Here is an 18,721-nt window from a genome sequence, read left to right as displayed (position 1 = left end):
GAGAGAGGAAGGAAGGAGAGAGAGAGAGAGAGAGAGAGAGAGAGAGAGAGAGAAGAGAAAGGAAAGAAAGAAACAGGAAGGAAGGAAGGAAGGAGAAAGAAAAAGAAAGGAAAGAAAGAAAGAAAAAGAAAGAAAGAAAGAAAGAAAGAAAGAAAGAAAGAAAGAAAGAAAGAAAGAAAGAAAGAAAGAAAGAAAAGACCTCAAAAAACTGCTTTGGTTTTAATTGATTACAGATGTGTTCACCTTGACACTCAAGATGACCCATCACACCAGGATTACACAGTATATTGTTTTCTGTATGGTTTGTTGTTGTGTGTTTGTTTTAATTATTAAGTTTTGTGGGTCTAGAGAATCAAACCCAGGGCACTGTGCATGCTTTGCAAGCATAGTACCTTTGAAGTACGCCCTCCAATACCCTGTGCTTTAGAATACCAACTTTTAAAACTTGGACTTTTCAGGACATTCTTTGGAAGAGATTTGGTTTTGTTTGTTTCTCTGTGTACAAAGGATTGATTCCTCTTCCTCTGCCTCCTGAGTACTGGGATTATATGACAAAGTGACCAAGTGGTTAAGGCATTGCACTATTGAATTTATTTCTTATTTATATATTTTAATATTATAGGGTGGTGATTATTTTTTTTATACTTCAATTAAAATTCATTCAGGAAGGAGAGAGGGAGGAGGGAAGGAGAAGAAAAAAGATGGTGGCTAAAAACTGTTTTCATCCTCATGACTCTTAGGAGATAATCACATATGGAAGGAATTCTTGTAGTAAGAAGAAGGATGTTTTCTCAACAGCTTGCTTTGTTTTCATAGAGAAATTGCCTAGTTGAATTACAAAGTTAAGTACAATGTGAATAATCAATATAGTAAATTAATATAAAGAGCTAACTTGTCTTGAACTGTCCCGGCACGTTTCAGTCCTGTTTAATGAGTTTTCCTTGTTGTGAGATGGCAGGGAGTATCTGAACACTTTGAGCTGTTTAATTTCTTGATTTGGCAGCCATTGTAATAGAGTATATGAAAAGATCCCTTTTTATCTTTGTGGTAGGAGTTAGCTACTGTGTAAAGAAAAATCATCCCATGAGCTCCATTATTATGCTGCTATTTTTTTCAAGCAAGCTGCTGACTGTAAGCATTGTGTTATTGTAAGAAAATGTATATCTAATGTTTAGAAGTTATAAGTAATGTTAGAATATTGGTTCCTTTCAATCTCTTAGTCTGCTTTTATTCTTTTAGGGCCCTCCATATTTTGTTCTTTGCTTGTTACGAGAATATTCTTTCTATTTTTTTTGTATGAGTCTTCAGTCCTTCATACCATTTCAGGTTCTTTTCTTTGTGTGTCTTATCAAATAGAACTTCAAAAGCACCAAGAGAACTTGAAATTAGTTTCAGGAGCATTCTTTGGGGGAGAAGGACAATTCTATATTATAGCTCAAGAAAGGTGCTATTAAAGGCATGAGGCATGTGTATAAACAGAATGTGTGGATTACAAAGCCGTTATAAGTCTTTGCCTTATAATTTTGATAATTTCCTTTATAAAGCTTTATTGTGTTGTAAATTATACACCATGAAACTCACCTGTTTTAAATGTAAGATTCACTGATTGTAAGTACAGAATAGAACATTTTCCAGTCCCAGTAGATCTGTCACTGAAAAGTGTTGTGCCTTTGGGCAGTTACTTCCATTCCTATGCCAGCTTGAAGCAACCAATTGGTTTTCTGTCCATACATTTTATTTTTATAAACATTTCATATACATGGAATTCTGTCACAAGATGTGTTATGTCCTCTTTTTCGTACTGTACTGCTCATGCATACACAGATTTATTTTTGCTGAGTAGTGTTCTACAGTTTATTTATTCGTTAGCCAGGTGATAAATCTTCTAATGTTTATGTCTTTTGACTATGCTCAATGTTTTGCATACATGTTTTTCTTCCCCTTCAGTAAATATTTAGGAGTGGAACTGCTGAGTCTTACAGTAAATTTGTATGTAACATTAAGAAGCTGCCAGGGGCTGGGGCTTTAGCTCTTGGGAGAGCACTTGCCTTGCATACATGCCGCCCTGGATGTTCAATCCTCAGTACTGACAAAGGGGGAAGACCATGTCATGTTACTTTACAGAATGCCTGGAGGTCCTATGTTTTCCATATCTTTCTCAGCACTTACTTTTTTTCATTGCATAGCCATCTAGTGAGTGTAAAATAGTATTTTAGGTCGTTTTGATTTTGTTGAGGAATGTCCTTTTATTTAAAAAAAAAGTGCTACATGTGTGTTTGTGGTGTAGCTCATTTGGGGAAGTGTTTGATTAACAATATGTGTGATCCTCAGCATCACATAACTGGTCGAGTTGGCACATGGCTTTAATCCCAGTGCTTGGGAAGCAGAGGCAGGTGGGTCTCTGAGTTTGAGGCCAACCAGAGCTACATAGTGAGACCCTTTTTTTTTTTAAACTTTTAAGATTTATTTATTTATTTATTCATTATGTATACGATGTTCTGTCTGCATGTACACCTGCATACCAGATCTCATTATAGATGGTTGTGAGCCACCATGAGGTTGCTGGGAATTGAACTCAGGACCTCTGGAAGAGCAGACAGTGCTCTTAACCTCTGAGCCATCTCTCCAGCTCCAAGACCCTTTCTTAAAAAACAAAAATTAATCAATATAAAATAGACAACATATAGTTAGGTCATATTTCTTAATCTACTCTGCCAATTTCTGGGTTTCAGCTAGTGTGTAGTACTTGCTGCACAAGACTCACAACCGAGTTTAATCCCTAGAACTCATGTAATGGTTGAAGGAGAGAGCGAACTCCATAGAGTTCTGACCTCCACAAACACACTATGGCATACCTGCACACACGCACACACACAAATAATAATAATAATAATAAGTAATAAATATGTATAAGGTAAATTAGGCTTAGGTCTACCTTTTTGTTTTTTGTTCTTTATTTTGCTTTTCTTGAGTTACTGGAATATTATTCTATTTTAATTTATAGGGTTTTTTTTTTTAGTATAATTCTTAATACAGCCTTTTATTGATGCTGTCAGTATCACACACACAATAGTCTACTGGTACTGCTGATTTATCAGTTTGAAGTTATGTAGAAACCTTACATCTCTGATTCCCTTTATCCTCTACCACTTAGTTATTATAAATAATTCCTTTGCATTTATTTTGAACCATGTTATGTAGTGTTATAAAATAGATTCAACCATCAAAAGTAATTTTAAAAACTACTGTCCACTTAAGTTTTTTTTTTGTATGTCTTTTTTAAATTATTTATTTATTTTTAGTTTATCTATATTGGTGATTTGCCTGCATGTATGTCCGTGTGAGGGTGTCAAGTTCCCCTGGAACTGGAATTACAGACAGCTGTGAGCTGCCATGAGAGTTCTGGGAATTGAACCTGGGTCTTCTGCAAGAGCGTCCAGAGCTCTTAACCACTTATCAAGCCATCTCTCCAGCCTCCCCCCACCCTTTCTTTTTGACTTTTTATGTTTATGGTTGTTTTATCTGCATGTGTGGCTGTGCACTTCTTTTGTAAAAGGTAGAAGATGGCATTGACCTCTAGAACTAGAGTTGCAGGCAATTGTGAGCTTCCATATAGGTGTTAGGAATTGAACCCGGGAAAGCCAGTGCTCTTAACTGCTAAGCCATCTCTTATCACTTGGGCTTTTTTTTTTTCCTTTTTTTAATAGTTTAAAATTAGGTATATGTGTGTATGTGTCTGCACATGAGTACAGGTGCCTGAGAGTGCCAGCATCAAATCTCCTGGAGCTGGAATTACAGGTGTCTATGAACCACATGATATGGATACTGGGAATCAAACTCAGGTCCTCTGCAAGCACAAGGTGTGCTCTTAACCACTGAGCCATCCCTCCCTCCCCTTTATCATTCTTGTAAGCAGGTAATGAGTTATCATAATTTTCTTTCACATGAGAGTATCATTGTTCCTTCTTCATTCCTGATGAATATTGTTTCTGACTACAGAAGTCTAGGTTGACAGGGAGGATTGTTTGTTTTAGCACATCAAAGTATATGCTGTTTCCTTCTGACTCTTTGATAGTGTTTCCCCCCCTTCCCCCCTCTCTCAATGGGCATCCGGTTGTTTGTTTGTTTGTTTGTTTGTTTGTTTGTTTGAGAAAGGGTTTCTCTGTGTGGTCCTGGAACTCACTTTGCAGACCAGCCTGGCGTTGAACTCAGATCCACGTGCTTCTGCCTCCTGTGTGCCGGGATTAATGATGTGTGTCACCATGCCCAGCCCAGTTTTTATTTTAAACCCATTTCATTTTGTGAATACTTTTCTTCTAAGCTTTCTAACCTGTTCCATTGTAGATTGGAAAATCCCTTCCCATCTCTCATGTTAGAATCCTCTTGTGTTTTTTCCTTGCCACTGGAAAGAAATTGTTTTGAACATTGGTTGATTGCTACTCTCACATCTGACTAAATAGGATTTTGTAAGTTGCCTAAATTTGAGGGGTAGGGAAGTGTTTTGTTTTGTTTTGAGACAGGGTCTCTCTGACTGGTCTGGAACTAACTATGTAGACCAAGCTGGCCTCTAACTCACAGAGATCTGCCTCTGCTTTTCAAGTGTTTGGATTAAAAGTGTATGCTATGGCTGGCAATTTTTAAAAACCCATCTTCTTAAATCACCAAATAAAGCTACCTTCTCTAGTTTTTCTTAATTTTCTGAAATTTGAAGATGTTGATGTACCTGTTTTCGGGCTGTTTTCATTTGTTATGGTGACTCAGGTGGAGCCCTTTTTATCTAGAAATTTGTATCCTTCAATTTTATATTTTCTTAAATTTTCTCATTGATTTCTAGTCTCTTTATTATCCTTCCTTATATTTCCTTTTGTTTGGATGTTCATTCCTCTAAACCTATCTTCTGATTCTTTTTATCATTTGCCCTTATGTTCTGGAAGATAGCCTCCAATTTTTCTTTTAACTTTTGTTGAGGTTTTGCTTTGTTTGTTTAAGTTTTTAATATGTTTGGGAGTTTTGCCTGCATGTATGTCTGTGCATCACATGTGTGCAGTGTCCACTGAGACCAGCAGAGGGTGTTAGATTCCCTGTAACTGGAATTGCAGAACGTGAGCTGCCATGTGGGTGCTGGAAATTGAATCTAAGTCATCTGGAAAAACAGCAGTGCTCTTAACTGCGGAGCCACCTCTACATTCCCATTTCTTTTGATTCTTTGTTTTGTTTTTAATCTTAATAGATCCTCTTTTTTTTTTCTATCATTTTCATTGCTTTATTTTTTGAGATTGGGTCTCACTTTATACACCTGATTTGCATTAAACCTAAAGGGATCCTCCTGTTTCTGCTTTCAAGTGTGGGATTACAGGCACAAAATTAACAAACACCCAATGTGTGTGTGTGGGGGGGGGTTGTCAGCTTTGACAGGAAAGTACTACTGTAAACAAGATACAGGAACTTCTTTGGCAACTTAACAACCATTGAGTGTATTTTTAAGGGATGTGTGTATATGACATGTGTGCCCGTAGGTTTTTGTGTGTGTATGATTTATTGTGGGACTGGTCAGAGTTCTCAAAGAAACATCTTTAACACTGTCTTTTGATTATATGAACTTGATTGCAAGCCTTTGTAAGTCAAGTGGAAGAAAGAAGATAAAGGGATTCAAAATTTAGCATCTAAACTTTTATTTGACTCTTGTTGTTTAGAATATGTTCTTTCAACCTCATTTGTATCTGTTATTCTAAGAGCTTGGGTATACATTTTTCATAGAATAAAATTGCAGTCCTGGCAGATACTTGTAACCCCAACCAACAGCCAGGAGGCGTAGGTACAAGGATCTGGAATATGAAGCCGGTCTGGGCTACAAAGCAAGACCTTTTCTCAAAAATGAAGCAAGCAAACAATAAAGACCATTTTAGTCTTTTACTAGGGTGGGGAAGAGGGTTTCATAATTCTAACTGTGCCTTGAATAGATACTTAGTGTATATGTTTTTGATTTACCTTTACATAACTTGATGTCCTTGATAGTACCAGTTTCTAAACCTTGTGGGGATTCTGCTTTTCACGTTTCATTGCTGATTTAGAATTTTATTATGTATGTTATATTGAAATACAGAACTTCATGTGTGTTTTACATTGAAAAGACCTACCAAGTAAGTTACCACTTTGTCTTTGCAGATTCTAAATTGTTGCTCTTATCGCTTCTTTTTCTCCGCAATGGTAATATGCCTTTAAAAACTCTTTCCTTCTCATTTTAATGAAGTTTCAGAAGGACAGAAGTAATTGGAAGTGTTTAGTTCATTGTCTTTAACTGAAAGTATTCTTTTTTTTTTTTTTATGACACTTATAATTGTGGAGACCCTTGAATAGTCTAGCTTCTGTGGTTTCATCTTCCTTGTTTCTCACTTCAGCCAAACCAGCCTCCAGACTAAACTTTAGCCCATGAGAAGATAAAGAGCCTTAATCTCCTGGGATACTATATGTTGCGTTTCTTCTCTGTTTCAGGTTTCAGAAATAACCTAAAACAAGGCTTACATTTGTATTCCTAGAATTTAGGAAACAAAACATTGTCAAAGTTGGAACATTGAGTTTCAAGTCAGCCTGGACTACTGTGTCAGGAAAGCAATAATATGTATTTTATAGATTTGTGTACAAACACACACACACACACACACACACACACGAAGTATGTCTGATTTTTACTCTTAATCTTCATTTGCACAGAGCTGTTGATGTATGTGTATACAGATGTTATAAAAGATCAGGTTCTAGCCGGGCACAGTGGCACATACCTGTAATCCCAGCACTTGGGGAGGCAGAGGCAAGAGGATCACAGTGAGTTTGAGGCTAGCCTGGTCTACTAAGCAAGTCTGGGACAGCCAGGGCTACATAGAGAAACCCTGCCTTGAAAAGCCAAAAAAAAAAAAAGGTTCTTTGGCTTTTTAAATTTTCTGTTTTTATTTGTTATTTTTACTTTATTTAGGCACTTAAGAGATTATGGCATCTGATACCCACCATGTTAAAAAACGAAACTTCTGTAATAGTATTGAGGATCATCCCATTGATCTTCCTAGAAAGAGGATCTCTAATTTCACCAGTAAGAACATGAAGGAGGTAAGTAAGATAGTTGAAACTATCAAATCTGTTCTGTATTTTCAGTTAAGTAGAATTAATGAAGCATAACTATTGTTATATATCCAAAGTTATAAAAAAAATTTGGCAAGCATGCTGTTTTTATAAGTTGTAGTATAAATGTTTTAGTTCACATGTTCCTACTCAGATGCATTTTGTTCTTTGAAAGGCTTATTAACAGTGAAATAATTTGCTTTAAACCACATTACACTTGAATTGACTTTTTAAGTATCCTTTAAATTCATTACATGTCAAGTATTGTTTAAAAAAAAAAAAGAGGTAGATAATGTTGCTTTGCCGAATATAGCAAAATACACTATTGTACCTAGTGTTTGAAGCTGTGGTATTAGGACAAAGAAAACATGACCCCAAAAAAATCTACTGAATTTTAAGCTGCATTTTTTACATCAGTCATAAAATTTACATAACTCTGTTAAAGAACTGAATATAATACCACTATTTACTTTGATTTTCAGGTTAAGAAATCTCCAAAACAGTTGGCTGCTTACATAAGTAGGTAAGAGCTTCTTTAAAGTCTGTAGGAAAATATTGAAAGTGGTTAGAAATGAAGACATAAAACAGATAAGTATTTTTTTGTTATAGTTAACTTGTTAACAGTTCCTTTGTGCACTAATACATCAGTATTATCTGTTCCTTATATAGATGCTATTATTCCTTAACAGTGAGGAAATGCTAATAGTCAGAGGAAATATGTGATTTGCTCAGGATCATATAGCCAGAAAGTCATAAAAATGGCATGTGCTTCGAGAGTTCCAAGCTCTAAAAGGAGCTTTCTGAACAACTTGTATTCAAGATTTGATCTGTGAACCTGGGCTCCCTGAGGGCCTTACAGGGAGTGTTTGAAGTCTTTGTTCACTCTGTTCATTTCTGCTCTTTTACAAATATATAGTACAAGTTATTCAGAAATAGCATAATATTAAATAACAAGAGACAGACAGAAATGAGAATACAGGGTTTGGAGAGAGAGCTCTAGTGTTAAGAGCACTGGCAGCTCTTCCAAAGGACCCAGGTTCAAATCCTAGTACTGACATGGCAGTTAACAACTGTCTGTAATTCCCATTTCAGGGGATCTGACACCCTCATGCAGCCATACATGGAGGCTGAACACTAATATTAATAAAATAATGATTAAAAATTTTAGAAAAGAAGTGAAAATCAGAAATTGATAAAAAATGTGAAACAGCTGTTTTCATAATTTTTCTGTTTACTCTGAAAAACAAATTTCTTTTGGTAAAATATTCAATGATAATGTGTTTCTCAGTCAGCTTCCTGGTACTGTGACTTTTTATAAGGAGGAAACGTTTGGAGCCATTGTGGTATTTCATGCCTAGATTTCTGTCACTTGGGAGGAAGAGGCCACAGAATTTTGAATACAGACTTAGCCTGTTCCACAGAGTGAGAGACCCTGCTTCAGAAAAAGTATTTCTTTTGGCTTATGGTTTCAGAACTTCGTCTCTGACATGTGATGAGGCAGGACATTGTGGTCAGAGAAAACTTTTCTCTCTTGGTAAGGAAGCAAAAGGAGAAAAAAAAATCCCCAAAGCTTCTGAAAACTGTTGTCTTCTAGAAAATTTTGTCAGTTATGTTCTTTCACACACAAAATTAAGTATGCTTCTGCTTAAAATAAATAAATTTAAAATATAAAAATGTGAGTAATTTTTCACTGATTACAAAATGTGTTGATTGTTTAGAAAAAAAACTTTAAAGAGGAAATGAACAAAGCTCTCAAAGAAATATAGGCAAATGCAGCCAAACAAATAGAGGCACAATTAGTGGCATATAGAGAGAAAACGAACAGCAAAATAGAGGACATCATGGAAAGACAGGAATATACATTCAAACAGATGAAATGGTGTAAGACATAAAAACAGAATTAGAATCAATAAAGTAAACATAAACACAGAAAACCCTGGAGCTGGAGAACTTAGAGAAAAGATCAGGAACCACAAAGGTAAGCATCACCAACAGAATACAAGAGATAGAAGAGAGAATCTCAGGTGCTGAAGATACACTTGAAGAAATTGATATGTCTCAAAGAAAAAGTAAAATTGGGAAAGTTCCAAACACAAAACATCCAAGAAATCAAAAACACCATGAAAAGACAAAATCTAAGAATAATAGGAATAGATGTCTCAAACATGTTTTTATTTTCCAGTTCTCATAATGGCTTTTAATATTTTATTTTAAAAACGCAGCTCTTATGTCCTTTTTTGCTTTCATTTTGTATAACTTGCCACATTCTTTTCATTGCCTTCCAGATTATGTGTAACTCTTATTTTCTCTTCAAATTAAGAATTGACTTTTAAAATTATTTCCTTCTAATTTTAGTGGATTACAATTAAATCTTCATTTAAAAATTTTTCTTTTTCACTTAAGAAAATAAATTCCTTTTACAGAACAGTTGGACAAGCTGTGAAAAATCCAGATAAACTACGCAAGGTGCTCTACCACAGAAAGTTAGTTCGTCATCCCTTCCCAAATCTCTGTTACAAAACTAAGCAGTCCCCTGAAAGTGGGGACTGTGACATGGCAAATAAAGAAAACGAACTGGCTTGTGCAGGCCATCTGCCTGAAAATTTACACCATGATAGTCGAACATTTGTCATTAATGCCAGTGACTCTGGTTCTTCACAGACAGAAAGCCCATCATCAAAATACAGTGGTTTCTTTTCTGGGGTAAGTAATTTTTAGCCAAACTTTATTTTTATTGTACTACAAGTTGTTTTGCTTTTGGTTTCTTGTTTTTTTTCCCTTTTGTGTTATTCTGTAGCAGATAGTGATAAATTGAATACATACATACTTTAATGATAACTCCCTAAGACAGTTGTATAGATTAACCCCCCATCTATCTCTAAATTAACAATATCTGAAATAGAATGGAATACCTGATAGGATGTTGTAAATATCCAAAATGACAAGTTGGCAAGGAGAAATTTAAAGGAAGGGAGGAAAGAGACATTTTACCTTAAAAGTAGATCACTGAAGCCTGTTATCTAGTCAGTTTTTCTGCATTCTTAGAATTGCCCAGTGGAGACCTTATTCAATAAACTTGCTTCTACTTCTTCTAACTACAAAATTAACCACAAGGAAAGTAATTGTACAAATTCATATGTTTACACACATCATGATGTTCACAGAAACAGTTTTAATAGAAAAACTAGAAATAATCTGAATGAATGGTGATGTATAAAGACTAAAATATATGCTATTGTTTTTTTGTTAAATGAAGTCAGTATGTATTTTAGTATTGAAAATATCCACAGATTCATCTGTTCATGTATAGGCAAAAGGAAAGTTTGTTTTTTTTTTAAATAGAATTTTTAAGCTGGATGTGAAGGCACACACCTTTAATCCGAGCACTCAGGAAGGCAGAGGTAGGTGGATCACTAAGTTTGATGCCAGCCTGATCTATAAAGCTAGTCCAGGACAGCTAAGGCTACACAGAGAAACCCTGTCTTGAAAAACAAAACAAAAAAATTAAAATAAAATACAATTTTTAACTTTTTGATGCTACTATATGTACCCATTTGTCATTGTCTAAAGCATGATTTTAAGAAGACACATTTCAGTTTAGTAGCTGTGATTGCTTCTGGAGAATGATGTGAGATACTTTGCGAGTAGAGTATTCACTTGTTGTCTTAAGTAGGTTTGAACTAAAGTTTTCATAACAGGAATGCATCACCTTATTTAAAAATATATTTAGATACGTTTGTAATAATTTTAACAGGATTACAGTAAGTGTAAATAGATATCAGGTTTGTACTTACTTTCTCCTGCTGTTCATCTGATAATTACTATCCTGTATGTTTACCTTTTCTCTGTATCCATATGCATAAAGTTAGGTCTTGAGTTTATAGGTCAGCTAAAAATAACTTACTGAATAATTACTGAGATTTTTGAAAAAATGATAACAAGGAGAGAAAAGGTCCTGAATTTTGTTCACATCATTCGTTCTCTGTATTCAATTGCAAAGTGCAGTATTCCTTTTTGAGGGCCAGTCAGTATAAGGAGTTACCTTTGCATAATTTAAAGCTGTGTCTACCAGGCTGTTTTCATTAAAAACAGGGGGGGTCATGTTTCAGTGTGGTTTTTAACAAGTTAGATGATTGCCTTTCAGGTTTCTCAGGACCACGAGACAATGGCCCAAGTTCTATTCAGCAGGAATTTGAGATTGAATGTAGCTTTAACTTTCTGGAGAAAGAGAAGTATAAGTGAACTTGTTGCTTATTTAGTGAGGTGAGTGTGACTTTTTGGTCTTCGTTTAACATGAATAATTTTTAATGAGATAAAATAGTGACTTTTAAAAAATTTTTATTGGTTATAATTTAAACAGTTGTATTCAGTATCCATAGAGACAGTATAATTTAAATTACACTCATTATCAATTTATACTGTGGATACAGAGAACTATTTTATCAGATTGAACAAAGCCATTACTTTTTCTGGTCATGATTCTTTTCTTATCTATAAAACTAAGTGTGGAAAACCTACTATCTGAAAAAAGAAAATCCCCTTTGAGAATTTTAAGCGTCACCCTCCTCATTGTACTTAAGTCTCTCAAATGCTTCATTGAGTATCCTTAAAGTATCCTTTCCCATTTTTTTTCTTGGTTTCTGTTCCTTTGTAGCATTTACTATCAGCATCCTGCTCTTATGTATTTTGTTTGTCTCTCATCCACTGTCACCTTCTGACATTGGATAGCAAGTCTTGTCTCTGTTTTCCCCTTTATCCTCAGCACTTGACTCATGATAAATGCTGACATTATTTGTTAAATATTGAATGCCTCCAAAGGAGGAGATTGTAATATGAATTGGCTCTCGCTCTCTAATCAATGGTGTCTGTCATGTACTCGCAGGATAGAAGACCTTGGAGTTGTGGTAGATTGCCTTCCTGTTCTAACTAATAGGTAAAAACAATTTTTTTTCCAGATAAAAAATTAAGCTTTAAAGAAAAACAAATTTTAAGCATTTCCTATTTTCTGACTTAGAATTTCTTTTAGTTTACAGGAAGAAAAGCAGTATATCTCACTTGGCTGCTGTGTAGACTTACTTCCTCTAGTACAGTCTTTACTTCAAAGCAAGTTTGAAGAGTGAGTGCTGATCCTTTTTCTCTCTCAACATTCTCAATTTTGTGTTTTTTGAGTACAAGGTAGGAGACTGGGCTATATAATGGTATATAAGTGATGCCTTTTTTTAATTAAAAAATCTAACCAACGTTTTATTTATTGTGACAGTGGGGGTCAGAGGACAACTTGTAGGCGTTGTTTCTCTCCTTCCACCGTGTGAATTCCATGGATAAACTCGGGTTGTCAGGTTTGGTGTCAGATGTGTTTACCCTCTGAGCCACCTCTCCAGCCCTGTCTCTATTTCCAAGGAGTTTATACTATGATTAGGAAAGGAAGATAAACATTAAAGAACAATTACAAAAGCATCTAAAAACAGCTATGTAATATATATGGCTCTGTGAAGTGGACCATAAAAGTAATAAATATGTTTTTCTCTTTTTAAAAATATATTTTTCTTAAAGATAGTGATTGATGTATGTATGTGGGACTTTTAGGTGGGTGGGGAGTATGGTTGTTTTGTTTTTGTTTTTTGGGAGTTTTGGATTTTTTGTTTTGTTTTGGTTCAAGAAAAGGGTTTCTCTGTGTAACCCTGGCTGTCCTAGACTCACTTTGTAAACCAGGCTGGCCTCAAACTCATGGAGATTGGGCTGCCTCTGCCTCCCTGAGTGCTGGGATTACAGGTGTACACCACCACGCCCAGCTTGAGTATCATTATTTTTAAAGGCTTATTATATGAAAACACTTAAATTTTGTCACAATATTTCTTTTCCAGATATGTAATTGTTGGCTTAAACTGGCTTCAAGCAGTAATAAAAAGGTGGTGGTCAGAACTCTCATCCAAATCAGAAATTATAAGTGATGGGTAAGTACAGCTTTAATAGTAATTTGTGCTGAAATTTCTATGGAAAAGTATCATAGTTAAACAAAGTAGTGAGTTTATTCTATGATCATCATTCTGCAATTTTATTCTCTTCACTCTCAGAGAAATATTAAACTGAGGTACTTCTTATTTATGAAAACCATGCAGAATCCCGTAACTATCTCTTCTGCCAGACTCTTTTATTTTGTGACAGTCTCACTGTAGCCATGGCTATCTTCAAACTCACAGTCTTCCAGCCCTATCTTCCTCAATGCTGAGTATAAGACAGCACTCATCTCAACCCTTCCCTCAAGAAGGAAAACCCACAGAGTGGTTTATCTTTCACATCACTGTACCAATAAGGGAGAAGAAAGGTGTTGCCCTTGGTGCAGTAAGGAATGAGAATATCCTGCCTGGTCTCTGAAAACTGTTACAGTCATAATGATTTGAGTATTGCCTTACCTTGAAAACATGTAAGAATTCTTCCAAATGAACTGGACTCAAGCCAGGCATGGTAGAACACAGCTATAATTTCAGCACTGGGAAGCCCAAGGCAGGAAGAACACAAGTGTGAAGCTAGCCTAGATAACAAAACTCTGTATTTTAAAAAAGGAAAAGGAGAAACAAAGACTAACACATACTCTTTCCATAGTTGTTAAATTCCATAATCTTTGTAGACTCACAGAATTTTCAGCATTATACCCAAGACAGTTGTCCACATGCTACAAATACCTACTTGTTGTCTCATCTATTTTGACAACTAAATATCTGTGAATTTTTGTGCCTGGTATATACTATTTTAAGAAGTTGCTTAACTGTAGTGTATGGTTTTCTACTGATGTAAATTAAAAGCAAATCTGTATCTTACTATTTGTTTTCTTTTTGTTCTTTTCTTTTTCCTCTTAGAAATATTAAGATTTTAAAGCAACAGCTGAGTAGATTATGGGAACAGGAAAATCATCTTACTTTGGTTCCAGGATATACTGGTAATATAGCTAAGGTAATCTGTATTTGTAATTTAAAAGTTATACATGAATTTAATATTGCTTTGTATTGATATGCTTGTCTCTTACAGGAAAAGGTACATTGCTAGTTTGGATTTTAATATTTAAGTTTTTAGAGGACACTGATAGTTAAAATTGCAGAAAGAATTAGTGGTAAGAAACATTCTGTCATGAATAGCTGTTAACCAGGAAATAAAAGCATTGTATGCATTAAGGAAATATTTGTCATTGGCTCATGAAATTTATTTTTGGATACCTATATAAAAAGGAATAAATGAGATCAAGCATTGTATGTGTCAGTATATGTGATTATACTCAGGAGATTTCCCCGCCCCCCTCCCCACAATGCATTTCTTTCTTCCCCACCTCACCTCTCTGTCTGCCTTCCACCCTTCCCTCAGATGGTTTCACTATGTAGCCCTGGCTGGCCTCAAACTCACAGAAATCTGCCTGTTTCTGCCTCCCAACTGCTGGGAGTAAAAGTGTATATCATTATGCCTGGCAAGAATTCTTTTTTGATTTACTACCTTTACTTTGGTTATTGACCCAGTGAGTTATTCTTTTATCTTTTGTGTTCAAACTTATTGTTGCTGATATCCTTCAGAATCTTTAATGATTAAAGTCTTATAAGCAGAATTCTTTTTTCCTGAAGTTGTTTGTTTTTTAAATTATACTTGTTACTCTGAAGACCTCAGTAGAACTAAAAACATTGTTTCCTTAGAATTTTGCTTTATTTTGTTTTTTTAATGTTTTAGTTATTGAGGCAAGGTCTATGTAGTTAGGGTTATCCTTAACTCACCATGAAGCCCATTATAGTGTTGAAGTCACCATCCTCTTGCCTCAGCCTACTAAGTCCTGAGATGAGAGGAATGTGATACTAAGCCTGGCTGACATACGTTCTCTTTTTATTACAAAGGAAAAGCTTTCTTGTAAATATAACCTTGATATGCTATGGTGATAGTGAAAATTGTCAGGTAATTAAAGTATCAATATAAAGTCTATAATAAAATCAAATCTTTATCATTATATCTGCCCCCAAAACGTCATTTTAAAAATAAATGTTTTCTTTGACAGTTCCATACATGTGTATAGTACATTCTGGTCACACTGATCTTATTATCCTTTAACCACCTCCAGTCACCCTTCCTCTCCCAAGTTCCCATTCTACTTTTTTATATTTGTTTGTTTGGTTGGTTGGTTTGAGATGGTGTTTTTCTGTGTAGCTGTGGCTGTCCTGGAACTCACAAAGATCTGCCTGTCTCTGCCTCCCAAGTGCTGGGATAAAAGGCATGTACTACCACCTTCCAGCTTACTTTTATGTCATTTTGCCCTGTTATTGTTTTATTTTATAAGCTAACTACTGGGTCATGAATAAGTGGCTACATCACTGAAGACAATGGCTTCTTCTCACAGCAGTCTTTGACTATTCCTGTATACCTTTTTTTTTCTTCCACGTTAAAAATCAGTGCAGATGATTTGGGATGTGGGGTATGGATCAGGAGAGGTGGTTTAGTGGTTAAGAGCAAGTACTGTTCTTACAGAGGACCTTGGTTCTCTTTCTAGCACACACATTGCAGTTCAAAGCTCTCTGTAACTTCAGTTCCAAGGGATTCAATGTTGTTTTTTGGCCTTCTTTGGTACTCTGCCTACATGTGGTGCACATACATACAAGCAGACAAACATTCATACACATAAAATAAAAATAAATTGTTTTTAAAAATAAGAGAGATGAGCCTGGTGTGGTAGCACACACCTTTAATCCTAGCACTTGGGGCGTCTGAGGCAGGCGGATCTCTAAGTTCAAGGCCAGCGTGGTCTACAAATCAAATCCATGATAGCAAAGGCCACACAGAGAAACACTGTTTGGCAGGGTGGGGAGGAGATGATATTGTCAACCTGTGCTTCAGGCTTTGATTTATATAGCACTTAGTGAATTTCTCCAGATGTTAACTACAAAGCATAGGAACCAAACATTCACTTAGTATTTGCTCAACACTATTGAATATGTATTATGTGCTAGACCTTGTGATAAACAAATGCAGATAAAAATTTTGAATGAGACTTTTTTTTTAAAAAGTTTCAAAAGGCAAATTAAGATATAGAAGCAGGCTGTCTCTTGCACACTCTGCCTGTCTCTGTCTCTCTGCCCCATGGCTTTGGCTCTGTCCATTCATATGTCTGTCTGCCTGCTGCCTGTACCCCTCCTTCCTTCCTTCTTATCCTTCCCCTTGAATAAAGCTCTCTGTATCAGAGGAAAAAGAACCAAAAGCAGAAAAGAAATCAGGTTGTGTGAGGGCTGGAGAGATGGCTTAATGGTTAAGAGCACTGGCTATTCTTCTAGCAGTCCCAGGTTTAATTCCCAGCACACAGATGGCAGTGTCTATAACTCCTATTCTGTGGAATTCAATTTTCTTACACATGCAGGGAAAACACCAGTGTACATTAAATAAAAAGAAATAAGTTTTAAAGAAAGTTGTATGACTTTTTAAAAAAAAGAAAGAAATCAGGTTGTGTGTGTTTGTATTTTCTTTATTAACTAATGGAATGTTTGTTTCATCCTTTAAGGATGTAGATGCTTATTTATTACAGCTGCATTGAGAGAGTTCATCTTCTAAAGAATATTTGGTTATTCAGACACCGCTGGATTATATGATTTCCAAAGGTAGGTCTCTCCTGAGACCTGTGAACTGTGGAAGAAGTAAAAACCAATTTTTGTCTTTTAAAAAGCCACATAATGAAACCACTAATGAAATCCTAACAATCTACTTCACATTGAAGTGGAAATATCCAGAAGGAGCAGCTTCAACTTCAATGAGGTGAAAGTGCACTATGAAGATTGTTCGCCGTTGCTGCATGTAGAGTTTATATGGCCATTTGGTAGCATTGTTTAAGAACTGCTGGGTTCTAACTCAGTCCTGCATCAGAATATCATTTATTGTATGCAAAAACAAGAGAGGACTTAATACCAGGAACTATAAAGACCAATCATTAATTTTTATTGTGTTTTATGAAGAAACACTTAAATGTGTGCAGCTATTTTCTTCTATTGAAAAGACTTTGAAAGTTTAAAACATCATAGTAAGTAATATTAAATTTTTTGTCCACACTGATACCGTGTACAAATGCCTTAATTATTGATAAGCCAATGTGTTATAATACAAATATCTCTTTTCAAATAATTAAAAGCAACCATGCTTCTGGCATGATAAAAATCATGGAATTAAATCAGGGGTTTACATTCATGTAGAATGTTGTTAAAATATGTTCTACAACATTTTTTAAACTTGATGAATTTTTAGCATCTCTGATTTTCTTTTTGCCAGAATCTTCATGTTGTTTGTATGTGTCATTCTTATATAAAAAAAAAAAGGTGAATATGTATTTGTATGAATGTTAAACTGGAAATGTCCATGGAGTTAGCTAATTTATATTCACTTTTTATTGTACATAGAATTCTAATATTTTTCATTTCTGTAACATTTAAACTTCATTTGAGTAAATTTACTAAATATTTCTATTTTTTGCTTTTTTAATTCTAATTTTATATGAAATCCAGTTCTTTGTCACTAAATGTGTTCTGAAAAGTTCCATACAATGTTTCAGAATTGTTTACAGTTAATGTTGACATTGTACTTTAAGTTCCAACGCATTGCATCACTACCTCCTCTAATGGTTAGTATGAAATCCCAGCAAACTATATGCGATTGTTTTTTTTTTTTTTTTTTAATATAACCATTAGAAGCATCAGTGTACTCAATTCTAGAATGTCTTAACAGTTTGAATTGTACCTGTCTTAGATGGAATTGCAGTTTAATACTACTTGTGCTGACCCATCCATCGTCTTTCTTTGATAAGGATTACAGGCTTCCAGACAGATAAATTGACTTCCTCTTCATATTCCAATGTACGTCTTTAACACCTAAACAGTGACTGCTGAGAAGCCTCCCCAGCATCTTTTCTTGCTATGAAAATGTTTAAAGTGTTACTTTTCACTGATTTCTGTTGTGTATAGCTATTATTCCAGATAGCTATGTACTCCACAGAATGAACATTGGTTCTAGTAATTGATTATTATATCCTCAGATTAGAGATCACTGCAATTTTGTGATTGACAGCTGCGGTTTGTAAAAAGTCATTTTTCAGCATGTGGGAATTTCATAAACCTCCATCATCTCTGAAACCGTAAGATTCGGAAAAACAATCTTTTTTTCTTCTTAGTCCTTTAGTTTTCACTGTCTTATTGAACCATTTAGACAAGCTAATGTGGTTCGGTTGGAGTGTGATGCTAATGAGATTAAGGATTTGAGTCTGATTAAATTCATTAACTTTTCACATACACAAAGTAATTCCATGGTTTCTGATTACATCTTTCTTTCAGTATCCACCTAATAAATTCAACTTGTGATCACAAAGAATGTGGTGTGCATAGTTCACTGTTCAAAGAGAAATAGAATGATTGATTTCTGTGATTTCTTATTTAAAATAAGATCTAACATACCTTGTAATTTTTTAGTTGCATAGTATCATATAATATGGATCAGATTATTTGACAGTATCATAAAAAAATCAGAGTTCAAGTAAATGAATATCAATAAAAATTAAGTACAGTAAGAAACAGTACTATTGTTTTAACAGAATTCTATGCCTAAATGT

The 18,721-nt window shown here is 35.0% G+C and overlaps 1 protein-coding gene across 2 annotated transcripts in view; it reads left to right on the top strand.

The window, feature by feature from the left end:
• The window catches only part of Katnbl1 (katanin regulatory subunit B1 like 1), a 36,942-nt gene extending 18,459 nt beyond the window's left edge, over positions 1-18,483 (top strand). The window contains exons 2-10 of one of the 2 annotated variants that reach the window (XM_021648734.2): positions 6,971-7,101; positions 7,596-7,636; positions 9,537-9,816; positions 11,258-11,376; positions 11,996-12,046; positions 12,140-12,229; positions 12,978-13,067; positions 13,971-14,064; positions 16,634-18,483. In XM_021648734.2, coding sequence (XP_021504409.1) covers positions 6,985-7,101; positions 7,596-7,636; positions 9,537-9,816; positions 11,258-11,376; positions 11,996-12,046; positions 12,140-12,229; positions 12,978-13,067; positions 13,971-14,064; positions 16,634-16,666 — 915 coding nt within the window. In that variant the 5' untranslated portion in view covers positions 6,971-6,984 and the 3' untranslated portion in view covers positions 16,667-18,483. Of the gene's footprint in view, positions 1-6,970; positions 7,102-7,595; positions 7,637-9,536; positions 9,817-11,257; positions 11,377-11,995; positions 12,047-12,127; positions 12,230-12,977; positions 13,068-13,970; positions 14,065-16,633 lie in introns of both variants that reach the window. The other variant, XM_021648733.2, reaches the window with a different exon arrangement.
• Positions 18,484-18,721: the final 238 nt, after the last annotated feature.

The sequence above is a fragment of the Meriones unguiculatus genome, chromosome 18 (assembly GCF_030254825.1).
Source record: "Meriones unguiculatus strain TT.TT164.6M chromosome 18, Bangor_MerUng_6.1, whole genome shotgun sequence".
Classification (NCBI taxonomy): domain Eukaryota; kingdom Metazoa; phylum Chordata; class Mammalia; order Rodentia; family Muridae; genus Meriones; species Meriones unguiculatus.
The sequence above is the reverse complement of the archived record's forward strand: the minus strand, read 5'-3'. Positions and strand labels throughout refer to the sequence as shown.